The sequence below is a fragment of the Dryobates pubescens genome, chromosome 4 (assembly GCF_014839835.1).
Source record: "Dryobates pubescens isolate bDryPub1 chromosome 4, bDryPub1.pri, whole genome shotgun sequence".
Classification (NCBI taxonomy): domain Eukaryota; kingdom Metazoa; phylum Chordata; class Aves; order Piciformes; family Picidae; genus Dryobates; species Dryobates pubescens.
The window spans coordinates 39,613,140-39,629,693 of NC_071615.1; the positions used below are offsets into that span (position 1 = coordinate 39,613,140).

The 16,554-nt window shown below is 37.3% G+C and overlaps 1 protein-coding gene across 1 annotated transcript in view; it reads left to right on the forward strand.

Moving 5' to 3' along the window:
• The window catches only part of AHR (aryl hydrocarbon receptor), a 55,345-nt gene that overhangs the window by 5,532 nt on the left and 33,259 nt on the right, over positions 1 to 16,554 (forward strand). The window contains exon 2 of the mRNA XM_054161154.1: positions 2,353 to 2,540. Coding sequence (XP_054017129.1) covers positions 2,353 to 2,540 — 188 coding nt within the window. The remainder of the gene's footprint in view (positions 1 to 2,352; positions 2,541 to 16,554) is intronic.

The following is a 16,554-nucleotide window of genomic DNA, read 5'->3' on the forward strand; positions in this document are numbered from 1 at the left end:
TGGTGTTTCTGCCCTTATTTCTTTTGTCACCGAAGGATCCATTTTTATCTAATGTATTTTAGTTGGGTAACAAAGGGGGAAAATAGGGAAAACCAGTGCTAAGATTTATGCTGTAAATAGTGGAAATGGTGTATACTACAGTTCAAAATCCTTATGCTTTGAACTAGTTAGAAGTAAGAAGGAGTATCATTAGAAAGTAAAGATTCAGCAGTTTTGTGGGGTACCTGCATAGTTGCATGTAGTTTCAACTAACCTGTCAACTTGCCTCTAGATGTTTTAAGCAGAGGACAGTTGTGAAAATAGAGAAGTCTGATATTTAGTGCTCATTTATATGGGAAAGATTGCATATTTTGAACATTTTAGAAGTAGACCTTTTTGATTCAATAGTGGTGAGCTGTTCACTGTTTTACAACTGTTACCTGCATAAGGTTTGGAATTTGTTACTCTGTCTCCACATTTATGGTAGTTGACTACATTAAAAGTTAATTAAAAGGGTTTTTTACTGCTACTAGTAACATTTGGTGATTTGGAACTTCGTTAGAATTATATTTAAATTGTGTTAATTGTTGGGTTGTGCAAGTGAATATTCTGCCAGCCATTAAGACATTAAGCAAATGTTAAAGAAAGCTTTACTAAATGATTTTTATTGTTCACTTGTGGATATGGTGAGCTGCAGAGCTTGGGAGAACAGCACGCATCTAACCAAGGACTTAGTTTGTCATTCATTGCAGTTGATGATGAACCTGTTGTTTGGTTTTTTCAAGACAGAATTTTTGCATTTCTTGATTCATTTGTTTTCCACTCTTTTTCAATGTTTTTAAAATAAAGCTCCACTAGAATGGTCCTAGACAATCTTTATCCTGCAGAAAATTTAATTTTATCCATCTGGGGAGCAAGTAGTTGCTGCTAATATAAAATATTTGTGTGTTAACAACATTTTGTATTATGGCAATTTAAAATTTCCAGGCTCCACATAAGGAGCATGTCTCATTTAATATGCAAAAGGGCAGCTGTGGTGCTAGGGAACAGGCTGCCAGACCCAAGTGCAAGTTTTTGACGAGGGACTCTTTATGGGCAGTTTTTATTCAAAAGAAGGACTTGAAATTAAACTGAGAAGTGTAATTGAAACAAAGTAAAAAAGCTAAAAAATTGGGACACCTACTTTATCACTACTTACTTGACTGGAAGCACAGGATGAAATTACTTCTAAGTATGCTTTATTTTCAGTAGTGGCAAGAATAACTATAGGAGGTCTTGCAATTTTTCATTGTAAAATTGATGCAAGAGTGAAACTTGGAAGGAAACTAAATGAAATACTGAATAAATTAACTGCTGAGAGTATTTATGCTTAACATTTTCATGAGTAATCATCATCTTGTAGAACCAGCATTCCTATCAGAGCAGCACAAATTGATAACTGCTGCAGATCTCAGGTAGAACTGCAATACTGGAAAAGCGAGAATGAATCACTCTTGAATTAGAAAACTGTTTAATAAATATCATAAAATCTGCCATGGCTTGTGCAGATAATATTATTTGGTTTCAGTATTGCTTCAGAATGAGAATTTATAAATCAAATGAGTAGAGGTTCAAACCTCTTCCTAGACTAAGGCATCCATGGGAAGGTGAGAATATCCAGGTATCCAGAGTTTGAGCTCAGGGTGGGTACGAAGAAAAACGGCAAGTTTACAAGCACATCAGTATGCAATTCATATGAAAGCTTTTTAAATGGTACTTAGTAAGGTACAAAGGCATAATGTCATCATGCCAATTAAATGCCTTCAGCTGAGAGGTGATTTAAAGGATGAGCTTAGTAGTGTTCTACAAAGATTTTACCTGCTGACTGAGGTGTATCTCTTGTTTTCTTGGCCAGTTTTGGATGCCTCATTATAAAGCTGCAGTTAAAGGGGAGGAGTATAGTCCAATACATTTATACACAAATATTATTAAAATGTATTGAAATGTTTGTAATCTGAACCTTTGGAAAAAATCAAGTGATGTGAATGAAAGTGTAAGAAGCTTTTTATAAAAAAACCCACCGAATCTTAAAGTTTTCAAATGTTTGTTATGCGTTTGAATAGCCATTGTGGCTTTGATGGCATCATTTAACAGTGTGTGGGGGCCAGGGGGGATTAAATCATCTTCATTTGGTGGTGTGGTGTTTTTGTTTGGGTTTTTTCCCAAGGGAAAAAGAATTCTCAAGGAGGGGAGGGGGAAGGAGAGTGGACACATTTTGCATGTTAAAGTTTAAAACATGATTTGAAAGGTTAAGTTTGGCAAATATTTACCTTCATTTTGAGAAGTAACCTCCATTTGTATTGTTTGCCCTTTTTTTTTTTTTTTTTGCCACAGAGTAAAGCCATCCCCAGCTGAAGGAGTCAAGTCCAATCCATCCAAGAGACACAGGGACCGCTTGAATGCAGAGTTGGACCGCTTGGCTAGCCTGCTGCCTTTCCCTCAAGATGTTATTGCCAAGTTGGATAAGCTGTCAGTGCTTAGGCTTAGTGTCAGTTACCTGAGAGCCAAAAGTTTTTTTGACGGTAAGGATTGGGAATTAATTTGGTTTTGGACTGCTTAAAAAGTTCTGTTCGTGCTGTATGTTGATTTCAGGTGTTTTAAGTACTTACAGCTGTCACATGTATCCATATTTTAATGGAGCATCCAGTGATGTAGGTCTGTGCAATGTAACTGTATAAAGTAACCCTTCCAGTTTCTTGAAAACCAAATATAACTACTTGTATTTCACTTAAATACCAGCCTTTCAAAGCTTTACCTTTGGAAGTCATATTGTCCTTAGTGAGTCATGCAGTTCTTTCCTTCAGCCTTTCAAAGTTATTTAAGATCTATTTGTTTTATCCTCTGAGTATTGCCTTTGTAAAACTGTGTACAAAATGTGCCATGTGAATTCCCATCAGCTGTATATTTTGCTTAATAATGCAGCAAAAGTGTCTTTGTTTTGATATAATTTCTAGTGCACCTTTCTGTAGTTAATTGCAAAGGTGACTTGTAAAGAAAGAGACAAAGTCTTCCTGTGTTCAAGCCCTGATTAATGCAGAGCATGTGGTATTAAGATGACAGCTAAGGTTCTCCAGTTGTGTGGGCAGGTTTTCACTGACCTCAGTTGTAGCAAGGGTAATACAGCAGCACTTGAGTAGCAATTAGGCCAGAAGTATGTGTTCTCCTATGCGATCTCAGAGCTAGCCAAGGTGTATTACCAGTCTGCTTCACTTTTTGAGTGGTTCTGTAGAGTGAGATGCAATAGCTGGCCTCATGCCAGTTTCTTCAAAGGCAGAAATAGTCTGATCAGCTGTAGTGGAGGAATCTTGATTGCTTACTTGCAGCAGAGTTGATAATAAATTGTAAGATGGTTTATTGAACATTAAAATAACTCTTGTCCTCATCAGTTTAAGCTTTAGTGTTTCAGCCTCTTGATAAAGACTCCATACAATGGATGGAAGGACTGAAAAAATCTAACTAGCTAAGATATTTCCACTTTTTCCTGCAGGAATAGAGAACATTTTTGTTCATATTGTCTGGTAGTTTCAGTTTAGTAATGCTCATAAGTCTATGTCCTGTGTTTTATTGCTGGAAGAGTACGGTTTCTGTGCTTGTTTAGAATGATTCGTAGTGTGGAATCTACTCAAGGCCAGAGTTGGTGAAATGCTTCAGTGTTTTTTCAAATGCAAAATATTTGCTTTCATGAAATGAAAGAGTTCTCTTGGCACATCAGTTTCATCAGAGTCTTTGTGAGAGGTTATCTCAGGTTGACTGCCATAAAACAAAGGATTTGGCTTGTATGTGTTGTCTTGGTCAATTGAAGAGGACATCCTAGTCCCAGTGAAACTTAAAACCCCAAAATTATGTATTCTGAAGCATACAAGATTGCAAACTTTTTTGCCGTACTCGGGATAGAGTGATAATAGTAAATTTCAATTTTTTATGCAATGGAATTGCTTGATTTTTGTTTCTCCCTGCCCCCTCTTCTCTCCACTCCCTCTCCCCCAGACAGAATTGTTTGACACCAAAATTTAGTTTCTTGTTTGCAATTTGAACATGGAGGTAGATTTTAGCCATTAAGAGTGGTGATGAATTATATGCAAGGTGGTGGCAGAGAGGTTATATTTGCATTTCAGGTTAAAACGTCCGTGGATACGGAATTGAAGGGAACTTAACCTGTATTTTCAACTTGGGACCTTATTATTAGAATGGTACCCACACCAGACAAACATACAGAACTAATGTCACCATACTAGACCACAGCTGTAAGAATATAGGGTAGTTTATTGTGTTAAAATTAAGTAGTGGAATATTTTTTTCCTCTAGTCCCCATAAAATAAAAGGCTGGTAAGTGTAAGAAGATAAATAATGTTGACGTTGTTTATCTTGTGCAAGGCAGGGTACAATGGAGCAAGTTTTAATTTATACCATTAGACAGACTAGCTTCAATAGAAGCTGTCTTAATGGGGTTTTTTAGCAGAAAAATGCTTTTTGTTAATTCTTTTCAGGCCTTTGAAAGTGTAGGACTACAAATCAGGTTAGTAATCCGTATCTATCTGCAGGTGTTTAAAGGCTAACATCAGTGACTGAAGATAAACAGGAATAACCAATCTATGACTATGATGGATCCAGTATGAAAAACAAGATATTCTACACAATTTTAATGTAATTAAATAACATGGAATCTTTCAGTTGAAGCTTAACCTTCTGAAAGAGAAATCAGTGCTTTGAAGAACAGAATTAATAAAACCCCTAGGTCAGAGTTTCACAATCTGTCTGTGCAGTGCTCCTCTCAGAACTGGTGGTGGTTTGGGTTTTGGTTTTTTTGTGTTGTTTTGTTGGGGGTTTTTAGGGAATGCTTTGTGTAGTTAAAAAGCCCTATAGAATAAATCTGACAAATGCAAGAGCGAGCGCTGATTGTCACCTTGAGTGCCTAGGCTGAGCCAACAGGTCCACTTTATTAACACAGCATGCTGAAGTAAAGGGAAACGCTAAATGAATAACAGGATACAAATGGGGGGTGTGTGAATTCCTGCGGAAAGTAAAATATAAACGTGTAATCATATGATCTTGCTTGAAAGGAAACTCAAGTTTTTTGCTGTAACAATAGATATTTTTTTCAAAGAAAACACTTGCATTTTTCCAAGTTTAAATAATCCAGAGTCAACGTCTGTTTTCTGAAGGCGGAAGTCTGGCAGGGGAAAAAAAAAAGCCTGTTGTGTAAAAGGCATCTCAAGCAGTGACATCAATTCGAATGAATGCAACTCACATAGATGTCTACAAGGGTTTTTTTTTTGTTGTTACTTTAAAAGCTAAGTGTGTTTTTATAAAAATACCCCAACCATGCCAAAAAGCATCTTCCTCTGCTTCCAGTCATTAAGATGGTGCAGAATTGTCTCCAGAGCTAGACGGATTAATTTTTCCATACTGTTGACTGAAATGCCGTAGCCTTCTGCATGCTCACCATATTTCAGGTTGAAGGAATTAGGTGTGCATATTTTCATCCTCTTCCACAACATCAAAATATCTTACTCTGTTGGTGATTGTATTGTGATAAGGAGTTGCCTTTGATTGTTGTAGTCTGTTAGTGAAGTTACTGTGCTGCTAAGTGATCCTTCTATATCAGTACCCTTTAGATACACTAGTTTTGTGTGGCCAGATTAGATTTAAGTCCACATGGTGCCAGAAGGCTTTCTGTATCCCCATATCATTCTGGCATGCTCTTACATGTATAAATTTGACCTCTAGTCAAGAAGAAAACTTCAGTAGTGACTTAATGTCTCAAGTCTTTGTCTTTATAAAGTCAAAATGCTTGTGTGGTGAGTCAAACTAAGAAGTGATTTAAGGTGGTGTTGCCTCTTGGTTGTGCGTTGGTGCTACCTGCCTGTATTAAAGTGGATTAGCAGTCCTCAAAGTCAAGCAGGTTAGCTTGAGTCACTGCTGGAGTATTAAATGTGTGCATGTAAGATACTTTCTGCAAGTGGCTTAAGACAAGCTTTTTATTTTTTAACAGACTAGGATAAATCAGGCAGGTGTCTGTTGACAGTAAAGAAAGGTTTTTTATGTTGTCCTAGTATTATTTCACTCTGTTTTGATGGTAAGTGTCCATGTATGTGTGCATTCAACAGTGAAAAACGTGAAGTGGAATATAGGACAACAGCTCTTTGTGTGGGTGCAGGTTAGTGTGAGTTCAGCATCTGGAGCACAACTGGATGATCATTCAAACATAGCCTGTGTTCCCCCTGCATGCTAAATGAAAAGCCTTTTTGCCTCTAGTTTTGGTCCTCATATGATGAATTGAATATCATTTAACTACTTCATTGCAGTAAGGAAGAATATTTATGAAGAGTCTTCTCAAAGTTTTGGTCAAATGGTTCAAGCGATGAAACTAGAGCTCATATTACTGATTTTATTTTTTTTCTAATGTCAGGGGCATGGTTTTTCTTTTTAAAAGTATACTGAGAATTAAGGAGAGGTTTGCAGAATCTAAAATGAAGTAGCTGTGCTCTGTGTGTATCGATACATCAGAAACAAAATTGAACATGTTGCTTTTTAATTATCCTTTCATCCATTTCACTAAGAATTTCTGTGGTTTAAAGTATATGTTGGGTTTTGTTGTTTTTTTTTTCTTTCTCCTCTTGCTTATTGGACAGTATTCTGCAATTACAGAAGAAAGTTTCTGCTTGAGTTTAGAATTGGTTTCTTATGTTGTATGCAAGTGAATTTGGCAAGCACAGCAATAACACAATAACTAAGAATTTTTTCCAGCAAGTTTGCATTGCCTAATTTTACTTTGTAATATAATTAACACACATTCCTTGGCATAACATAGCTTATATTTGCAATGCACCCATTGTCATCACATAAAATATATTCTTTGATAGAATGTATTTTTCCTGTGATGCCTGCTGTTCAAGCATACTGTGTACTGAGTAGGCTGCATGTGGTCTGTACTTTAGAGAGTATAGCTTAAGATAAGATGTACAGATGGGCAAAGTGGGAAATGGTACATTTATTCTGTCGCATTGAAAAGGGCTGCAATATACCTACAGTCTTGCAGCTAGATGGCCTTTTGTCCAAGTGTTAGGTGGTGCTCTGAAACAGAAACCTGAAAGTACAAACCAACTGATTAAAACTCAACCTGTGAAGGCCAGGATAATACAGCATATCTAGTCTGGGTTGCATTGTATGAGACTATTACTGTATTTGCATGCCTTGTTTGTCTAATGCAGTGTTCCTCATGTGTATATATATATATTTATTTTTTCTCCCCCCTTCAAAGTGTGATTTCTTTTTTCATGTTACCTTCTCCTGCTGCTGCATACACAGACACTCCTGACTCTCACATCAGGAAACACTAAAGCTCTCCAGGGTGGAGCAGTGGAGTCAGCCTGCACTTAGTGCTTTCAAGTGTTTGTTGATGCTGTATAGAAATTTACTTCTGCCAGCAGCTTCTGGTGGGCTTGACTAGTCTTAACTGATTCATGACTCTGTCATGAGCCATTTTTGTACTTGCAAGGTAGAAAGCACCCTGTTAGTTTGAGACAGACTGTTTGTAGTTTGTGTAGAACACCATCCAATATTGATTTGAAGAAATTAAATAGAGATTCTACCACCTCTCTTAATGATTATTCAAGCAGTGTCAAAATATTATTCAGACTTACATTTGCTTGGTTTCCAGCCTTGGAAATTGTCATTCTCTATTTACCTTTCTACCATGCATATGAATTATTTCTTTATTTTTACATTTTTGAATGAGACTTGGAGGAAAAAAATAATTGGAAAAAAACAAACAAACAAGCCAACTATGCTTCCTTTTGTACTGTCTTCCCCCTTGGCCTCGATCCAAAACAATTACAAAATGTGAACCTTGGAATTGTATGGTTATTTCAGTATCAGACTATAATGCCATTCAGCATATTTCCTGATCCATGCCTGTTCTTCCACACTGCTGTACTTTTTGTTTGTTTTTTCCTTGTGGTGGTGAGACATCTTTCCCCACTAAATCACCCCTCTTCCCCCATCTCCTGAGATTCATACTCAACGTTTGTAGTTGTCTGCTACAAGCTATTTTAGCCTGTATTTTACGTAACAGAACATAAGTAGGGATTTAGGCTCTGAAGCCCTAAATTCTGATCCTCAAAAATTATGATTAGAGCCTGACATCACCTTAATTCTCAAAATATGTATGTTTTCATCATTACATGCTCAATCTTAGCTTGCTCAGAAACATTTTCTTTTTGGGAGTGCTGTCACTAGGCATATCATACAGTTAGGCAGCGCTGTACCCTGATGGATTAATACAGTTTATGACTGAAATATGTCTGAAACAGAACATCTGAAATTGAAAATTATGTTTATATTACAAAGTAAGAGCTTGGTTTGTCAATCTATTTGTAGACTAAAGAGGAGAAAGCAGGTTCAAATGCTGTTCGTTTATTCTGTGGATTTTCTTTTCCCATGGCACTGTAGTATTTCACTGATTAATGTTAATCATTGTTAGAACTCCCTTTGGAAGGAAGAGAGATTGAAGCTTATCTCTTGTCTGCTCCATACATACTATTTAATCAAAGGCGTATGGAAGAATTCCATGACAACCAGTACCAGTATGCAGAGCATTTCTCTTCTCTCTAGCCCTTCTTAACAGGGGGATTAGTTTTAAGCATTCTGTTCTCAGCTTTGCTCTGGATACCTATTGCAGTGAATATTCTCTCATTTGCAAGATCAGAGCCTAAAATATAATTTATTCTCTGCTAACATAAAAGTGTTCTGGAGATTGCCAGAGTTAACTGTGACATTCGAACCCAGAACAGGTAGCAAGATAAAAAGCCTGACCTCAGGAAATACAATTGCTTATCTAACACTGTATTCCAGATCTTGTAATCTTTGTTAACATTTTCATTACTATACTGGAGCACCTAAATATAACGAGATTCGGAGGTTTTTGGTTGTGTTATACAAACCACAGAGATTGTTGATCCCTCCTCCAAAGTAAGTTTGAGTGGAGAAGCATAATTAGAGGTAGCACCAGCCTGTCAACCTCTGTCTTTCATGGCCTTCGTGATTCACCCATTTGAATTGGTACAAGTATAGTTTGCTTGACTGCTGCCTTAAAAGTATGTCCTGGTAATTTAAGACTTCAGAATCAATACACTTTAAAAATCTGCACAAATAATCTATTCATACTGGAACAGCTTTTAATGCTTTGTGTGTGTTTATGACTCAGTAGCTTTCCTCCTGTGTGTGCTTGTTGGTAGGAGAAATGCTCTAACTTTTCTTGTTTGACTTTATCTGTATTCTGATAAAGAAATTAGACTTGCTTATGTGCTTGAGCTCTGTAAATGTTTACAGGTCCAGCCAGTTATAACACTGTTTATTTTTTCCTGAGTAAACAAAAACTTCAACTGCTTCATACAAAACCAGTTTCTTGGATGCTTGGCTAGAGTGCTAAGTAGTTAAAGAATGATTGCTTTGTGAATTGCTTCAGACTGATAGCTAGATAACCAGGAGCTAATTCTAGATACCAGAGCTCAGTTCTTGTATTGGATTAATTTATATTTATTTCTTTTTTTTTTAAGAGAATGTCAAAAAGGTAGAAAAAATAACCAGTTTCCAAAGTTCTCAGACTTTTAGGAGATATATTGATTAAATGCTTCCTGGGAAAAGCCTTCTGGGAGTTGCTGCACCTCACTTTAGTAATGGACTGTCCAAGCTGTGTATTTTAACAAGGCATTATGTTAATGACAAAACTTACTTAGTTATTCTAAGACCTTAAATGAAGTAAACTGTAAGAACTAGAGTGGAGTTTTCTACTCCAGAGAACTGTTTTAAGAAAATGTAGATTTTCTATTTGCCAGCTGTGGACATTAAAGGGGACACAAATAGGAATTAGTTGCCCTCAGTGATGCATGCTAAACTCTGTTTTTAATTGGACAAAGAACTTTTTTTTTTTTCCATTGAATAATTGCCTTTTGAAATTCAACCCGTGGGCCTTTTGAACTGCTCAGTACTGCACACTTTATGCGTGGCATCATATAACATCTAATAAGCTGAAAGACATACACGCTTGGCCCCTCAAGACAAATTCTAACTGATTGCAGAAAGCAGGAATTTACTGGACTAAGTCCATGGCCTGGCTGGTCGAGTATTCTGACTCCCCCATCAGACTCCATAGTTATGTCTTCAGCAATGCAATTCCTGTGGGCCAGCAGAAGCTCTTTCTACTGAACAATTCCATTTCAGTCAATTAGTTTTTGCCTTTTGGTGTCTAGTACTAGTAGCAAATGTACTAGTGGCAAGACACAACATTGCAATTTACTAATAAATAATTGAGCTGTTCTGTTTCCTACCTGGAATGTAACCATTTTGGTTTTTCCAGATAAAAAAAATCATAGAGAAGTTCCTTAGGGGGAAAATTTTTTTGAATTTGCCAATGAGCCATCAGTTGAGTGAAGGCAAAATTAAGGCCTTGTTTCAAACAGATTTGAGTTAATTTTTGAGTACCAGATCCAAGTTTTGAGTGAGATGAGTTCCTTGTTGAAACTGACAAGTAAAAAAAATAACTGAACTGTGAAGAGGATTTCAAAATAACTTTAGATTCCTAGGCTCTGTGACAGAAATTACTATTGATCTATAAAACTGAAAGAATAGTTATTTCAGTGAGGTTTTTTGGGGTTTTATTGTTGGTTGGTTGTTTTGTGTGTTTTTTATTTGGTTTGTTTTCTTTGTGGGGTGTTTTTTGTTTTTAGCAAAGTTTCATAATTTGTTTCAGAATTCGTGACCTGATGAAAAATATAGGCTATTAACTGTCATTTTCTGCTTGGTGTTAATCTGTCTTTTCTACAAATCAAAATTAGAGCAAATGCATGATGATTTTTAAACAGTCTGAAGTGTCTGATTACCTTTTTGCACGTAAACTTGCAGTATTTTCCTAATGTATGGAGAAATTAAGTTAAAGGAAAAGAAAATTGTTCTAGGAACCAAAAGTCAGAAGCCCTCAGAGTATGATAGGTAGGTAACTCAGTTCAAGTCACACCTTCCCATAGATCTAATTCCACAAGGAAGTAAATCTCTAACTTCCCATCTCTCACCTCAAAAAATATAGCTAGCTTTTTTCCTCTCCTTGTTGTGGATAAAGCAGTATCATATGAGGTCTGATGGTAAGTTGCATGCACCTCTCACTGACTTTTATGTAGAAGCAAGGAAGATGTACCCAGTCATGCAACTGAATGGGAAAAGAAGAAAAGTGAAGAAAAGTGGGTGTGCAAGGATATGGTTTTGGTGACTCAGCAGTTGACTGGCGTCTCTGTGATAGTTAGGGAACAAGAGTTCATTGCCTCTAAATCTTGAAACCACAAGCACTGTATGGTTTGGTATATGGTTGTTATGCTTCAAAGCCCAAGTGAAAGCTGACAGATTTGAACAACTGCATATTTCCTGAGGTTTGCTTTTATGTTTTAAAGTAAATGGTAAAACCTAATTTCCTATGTGTGTTTAATAAAAATAAAAATTCTGAATTTAAATTCTGTTTTCAGGTGATTAGACACAACTGGCTGCCTGTAAAAGCACTAGTTGCTCTTCTGCATTAGAGCTGTGTCATGTAATCATTCTTCAGGGTTGTTGGTTTTTTGTGGTTTGTGTTGTTGGGGGGTTTTTTTTGGGTGGGTTTTTTGTTTGTTGTTTTGTTTCCAACTCCAGGATTTACTTTATGTTGAGGAAAACTACCACTGATATATTAGAAGCTCAAAAACTCCCAGACAGTGTGTGGATACCATTGTCCCTCTTTGAACAAAGACACAATGGTTTATTCCTGATCCTAACACTTCATGGTGCTGTAACTAACTTTGTGCTTACTTCTTTCAAATCTTTCAAATCCATTAAAAAAATCTCACTGTGTCTCCCTTATCCATTCTCCAAATCTGGGACCCTGATGGTGGTATTCTGAGCAAGAAGCACACACATGGTTGTAGGCTTTAAGGGAATGCACTTTGATTACAGAGTGGTTGCAACAGCTTCTGACTTTTTTTATTCCCTTCCCCATCCTAGCAGCAGTAGCTCCTAATGCCTACCACACACATAAAATAGCTTTGAAGTGTCTTGCATAGCATAGTTTGGGAACATCTGCTTTAGGTAGTGCAAGTGTTTGTGTGAACAAAGACTTGAGTCTTCCAAATGTGATGACTGAACTCTCATTTGTGGAGGTAGGCACATGTTGACTTGGTGTGGTGTTTCTGGAGTGATTAATTAGCATGCTGTGAACCACCTTCAGCATTGCTTAGTCACTTAAGGGAAAAAATATACACAGCTTGGTTGTTGGTTTTTCCTTCTACTTAAAAAAACATAGCTTTGTTAAGTACCACTTTGTGGCAACTGAAGATATGTCCCACATTTAAGGGACACTACTGCATAAACACTTAACATTCCACCCTTGTTAATGCTGTTACACTTTCTTTAAAAGGCAGCATTTAAAAGGATAAGAAAAACAAAAAAAACCTGTGTTCAGCTGTCCTGAGTAGCAGAGCCTGAGTTGGTTTGAATTCTCCTCCTGTACCCTGCACTGGTTAGGCCACACCTTGAGCACTGTGGCCAGTTCTGGGCCCCTCAGTTTAGGAAAGATGTTGACTTACTGGAACATGTCCAGAGAAGGGCAACAAAGTTGGTGAGGGGTTTGGAACACAAGCCCTATGAGGAGAGGCTGAGGGAGCTGGGGTTGCTTAGCCTGGAGAAGAGGAGACTCAGAAGTGACCTTATTGCTTTCTACAACTACCTTAAGGGAGGTTGCAGACAGGCGGAGTTTAGTCTCTTCTCCCAGGCAGCCAGAACCAGAACAAGAGGACGCAGTCTCAAGCTGTGCCAGGAGAGGTTTAGGCTGGATGTTAGGAAGAAATTCTACACAGAGAGAGTGATTTCCCATTGGAATGGGCTGCCTGGGGAGGTGGTGGAGTCACCATCATTGGAGGTGTTCAGGAGGAGACTTGACAGGGTGCTTGGTTGCATGGTTTAGTTGATTAGGTGGTGTTGGATGATAGGTTGGATGTGATGATCTTGAAGGTCTCTTCCAACCTGGTTTATTCTATTCTAAATGCAGTGTTTTTTCAGATCTTCAGCAGGAGCATTTTATTTTATTGATATTAGTCTTTTAACAATCTTAAGAAAAACATCAATCTGCTTCAACAAGCAGTTCAGGGCTTGCTAAGCTGCATTTTGGGAACACGTCAAAAGGAAGCATCCTATGAAAATTGAGCATTTCATACACACTCTGGTTAAACTTCAAGTTCTTAGGTTATGTGAGTGTTTTTAAACAGGGCTTTATAACTTTATAGTATATATGTTAGGCTAATCTAGTAAAAAATCTGATGTCTTTTTTTCTATAAAGTGCTTTTAAAACCATTAAGTGTGTTTCTTCAATGTCCTAACTTCAGCCATGTGTAAGATTGCCATACCTATTGTTAATGCTTCTAAACAAAACACTGACTCTGCACAAGTGGGATGCCATAGGACAAAAAATTCAATTACTCCGAAACTTACATTTTGCAAAGTGTTTTGCTCTAAGGATGCAACAGGCATTTTTGCACAAGCCAGTAGGGCTGATTAACATCATCTGCCATATAACTGACTTGGGAAGCTATCCCCCTTCTGATTGTTACATGGAGGACTAGAATATTATGCAAGGTATTGAAAATGGCATTAATTCTACAGATGTGGAAAACCCGAAATTCATTACTTCTGGTCATATGTTTTATGTAGTTGCTAATAAAACTTTACTGTTTGTTAGCAGTAGCTTTCATAGATGGTAGCAGCTGTAACTTCAGGAGCAGGATTTAGCCAACAGTTTGTGGATTTTTTTGTTTGAGATGGGTGGAGAACACAAAGCCTAAGAGCTCACACATTAAACTGCTCACCTTCATGCTAATTTTCCATTTTAGTGGGTCTAGCACTAAAGTGGTTTTTTTGGGTTTGGGTGGGTGTTTTTAGACTTCTGACAAGAAATTTTTTACCATAAACTGCTATTGCAATGAGATTAGTGTATTTGGGCTGAATTAGAAAAGCTTAGCAGAACACTATCAAAAAGGTTTCCAGCTGCATTTAGTCTGATTTGTATATTTTCAAAACATTTTAAAACCAGTACTTAAATATTTAACTTCCTTCAGAACTCAAGAGCAACATCAACAGTTTCTTCTCTCAAACCCTATCAGAAGGTTACTAGGTAGTTTCCGTTTGTAAGCATGGTGTTTCTGTTGCTGTTTTAAGAAACATTGTGTGAGAAAGTGTTTAAAAAATAACTGGCTAGTTGCCTGAGGTTTTGATCACTGTGTTGTGCAAGGTGGTTTGCTTCTGAGATACAACTTCTGCTTGCTTAATTGAAAGTGCTTACAGTAGTGGGAACAGGCTTAGAAAATTCCTAATCTTGTTTTGCTGTACAGGCCAAGTAAAGGTTAACTTTTATAAACAATAAAGGGCTTTGATGGTAAAGGGGGAAAAAAAATAAATATTTGTGAGAGTAGGCCTTTATGTGCAAGCAGATCACCCTTCACCAAATGGATCTGAACTGCCTGCTCATAAAATATGATTTAAGGCTAGTTCAGTATCAAAAGTCATGGCAAAAATTCAAAATGAAATGGATCAGTTGTAGTTTTGACCCCCGCCGCCATAAAAATACCCAAAAGTAATTAGAGCTAAGACTTTATGCAAACAGAGGACACTTCTACAAAATCATTAGGGTGCTAGTTCAGAGAATTAAATAAGACAGCTGGTAAAGGAGAAAGCTGTAAAAATCTTTGTGTAAAAGCATGGTTAGATTACCAAAGGAGAACATTATATAAAAGCAATAAGGATACCTGGAAAAAGATGGGGTGTGGAATATTGTAATAACTATTATGGGCTCTGCAGGGGAAAAAAAAAACCAGGCAAAGAGTTTGATTACTAATAATGTAAAAAATGTAGTAAGCCTTACACTGCATCTTCTGAGTTAAGAGGAGGAATTTTTAAAGATGCTAATAACAGAAGAGAAAGTGCCTGAGCAATCAAACTTTCAAAAATAAGATAGCATCAGGTTCTACCTGCTAAGTGTGCAAGAACAGCGGAGGAGTCATACAAGCTGCTTTTCTTTCAGGATTTGAACCTGTTTGAATGAGACTGACCCAGAAGAATGTGCCAAGAAGCTTGCACAAAATCAGGAAACATGGCTGTGTTTGAGAGGGAATCTTATGCAAGTGTTTCCACTTCACACTACCCAACTTCAAATTATTTTGCTGTCATTGTATGTCACCCACAATGCCAGTTCCAGTACGTGTTTGTCTAGTGCAGAGGAGATGTTTCTGGTGCTACCATTTACTTACATTTCCATTCATCAGTTCGGGTAGCAGTGCTGAGGAACAGCTCACATTGTGAAATGCAGCTCATATTGTAAAATTCATCTCACTTCTGGAACAGTATGGCTTAAACAAGTCTCAAAGATGTGGTTGTGGGAGGGGTATTTTATAGGTACTTTTCATTCTGTCTTGATGGATAGAGACAGTATCTGTAAGGCGGGAGAGAGAACAGATTATCTGATGCCTTTCTGTGCCTTCCTCTGAGGTCTCTTACTTAACTTAGTGTTTAACCTTGTGACAAATAGCTAAGACTATCCCTCATTTTTAGCATTTTACCTTATTTTCACATTTTAAACTCCTAGGTGTCCTAGGAAGGAATAAGGCAATGCTCGTTTTTGCTACTTCTTTCCCAGGAAACCCATATGTAAACTTTATAATCTGCTGGAGAGACTTGTCTGATTGAGGAATGTAAATGGAAGCAAACAGGGAGGGAAGGTATATCAGATGAAAAGAGGCAAATTCAAATGATACACTATTAGATATTTATGACTTCAGGAAACACTTCTGCTTTGAGCCTGTCTCAGAGAAAATGGCTTGTGCTTGATCTATTAGTGCTGTTCAAAGTCTTGTGCTGCTTGAAGCTTTAAGGGATCTTACCTGCATGAAATTGTACTGGAAAAGATCCATCTGCCTTCTGATCTGGTAATGGCTCCCAGCCTAAGGTTGCTCTTCTATGAAGTGGGTCACATGCCTTTCAGGATGGAAGTAAAACATGGGAATTTGTTGCATATAAATATTTTTGTACTTGAGGTATCTTTCAAGTATTCTGAAGAATCTTGGGCTATATTAGTCAACCTCATACCCACAGCCATATTAAAGTAAATGTCAAATTAGAATCATATTAAATAAAGTGGAAAGTACAAGAGACTTTTGGAGGAATTGCCCTTTTTTTTATCTTCCCCCCCCTCCCCCTTGTTTTATTGTTTTGGGGTTTCTTTCCTAATGACCACGAGAACATAGCTGTATTTCAGACATTTTCAGATTTTCTAACTCAGGGCTTCATGATTCAGTATCTGTACAGCTATGTTATTCTTACAGGCATCCTTCTTGGGCTCCATGATCTTTCCCTGGTGGGAATTCCTGTCTCTATATAGATGTTTGCTGACTTCATATGTCATGACTGGGTTCTCTCCTTTTCACTTTCTTTCTCTAATGGAAGAACCCAATAGGTGCCATTGCATCAGAA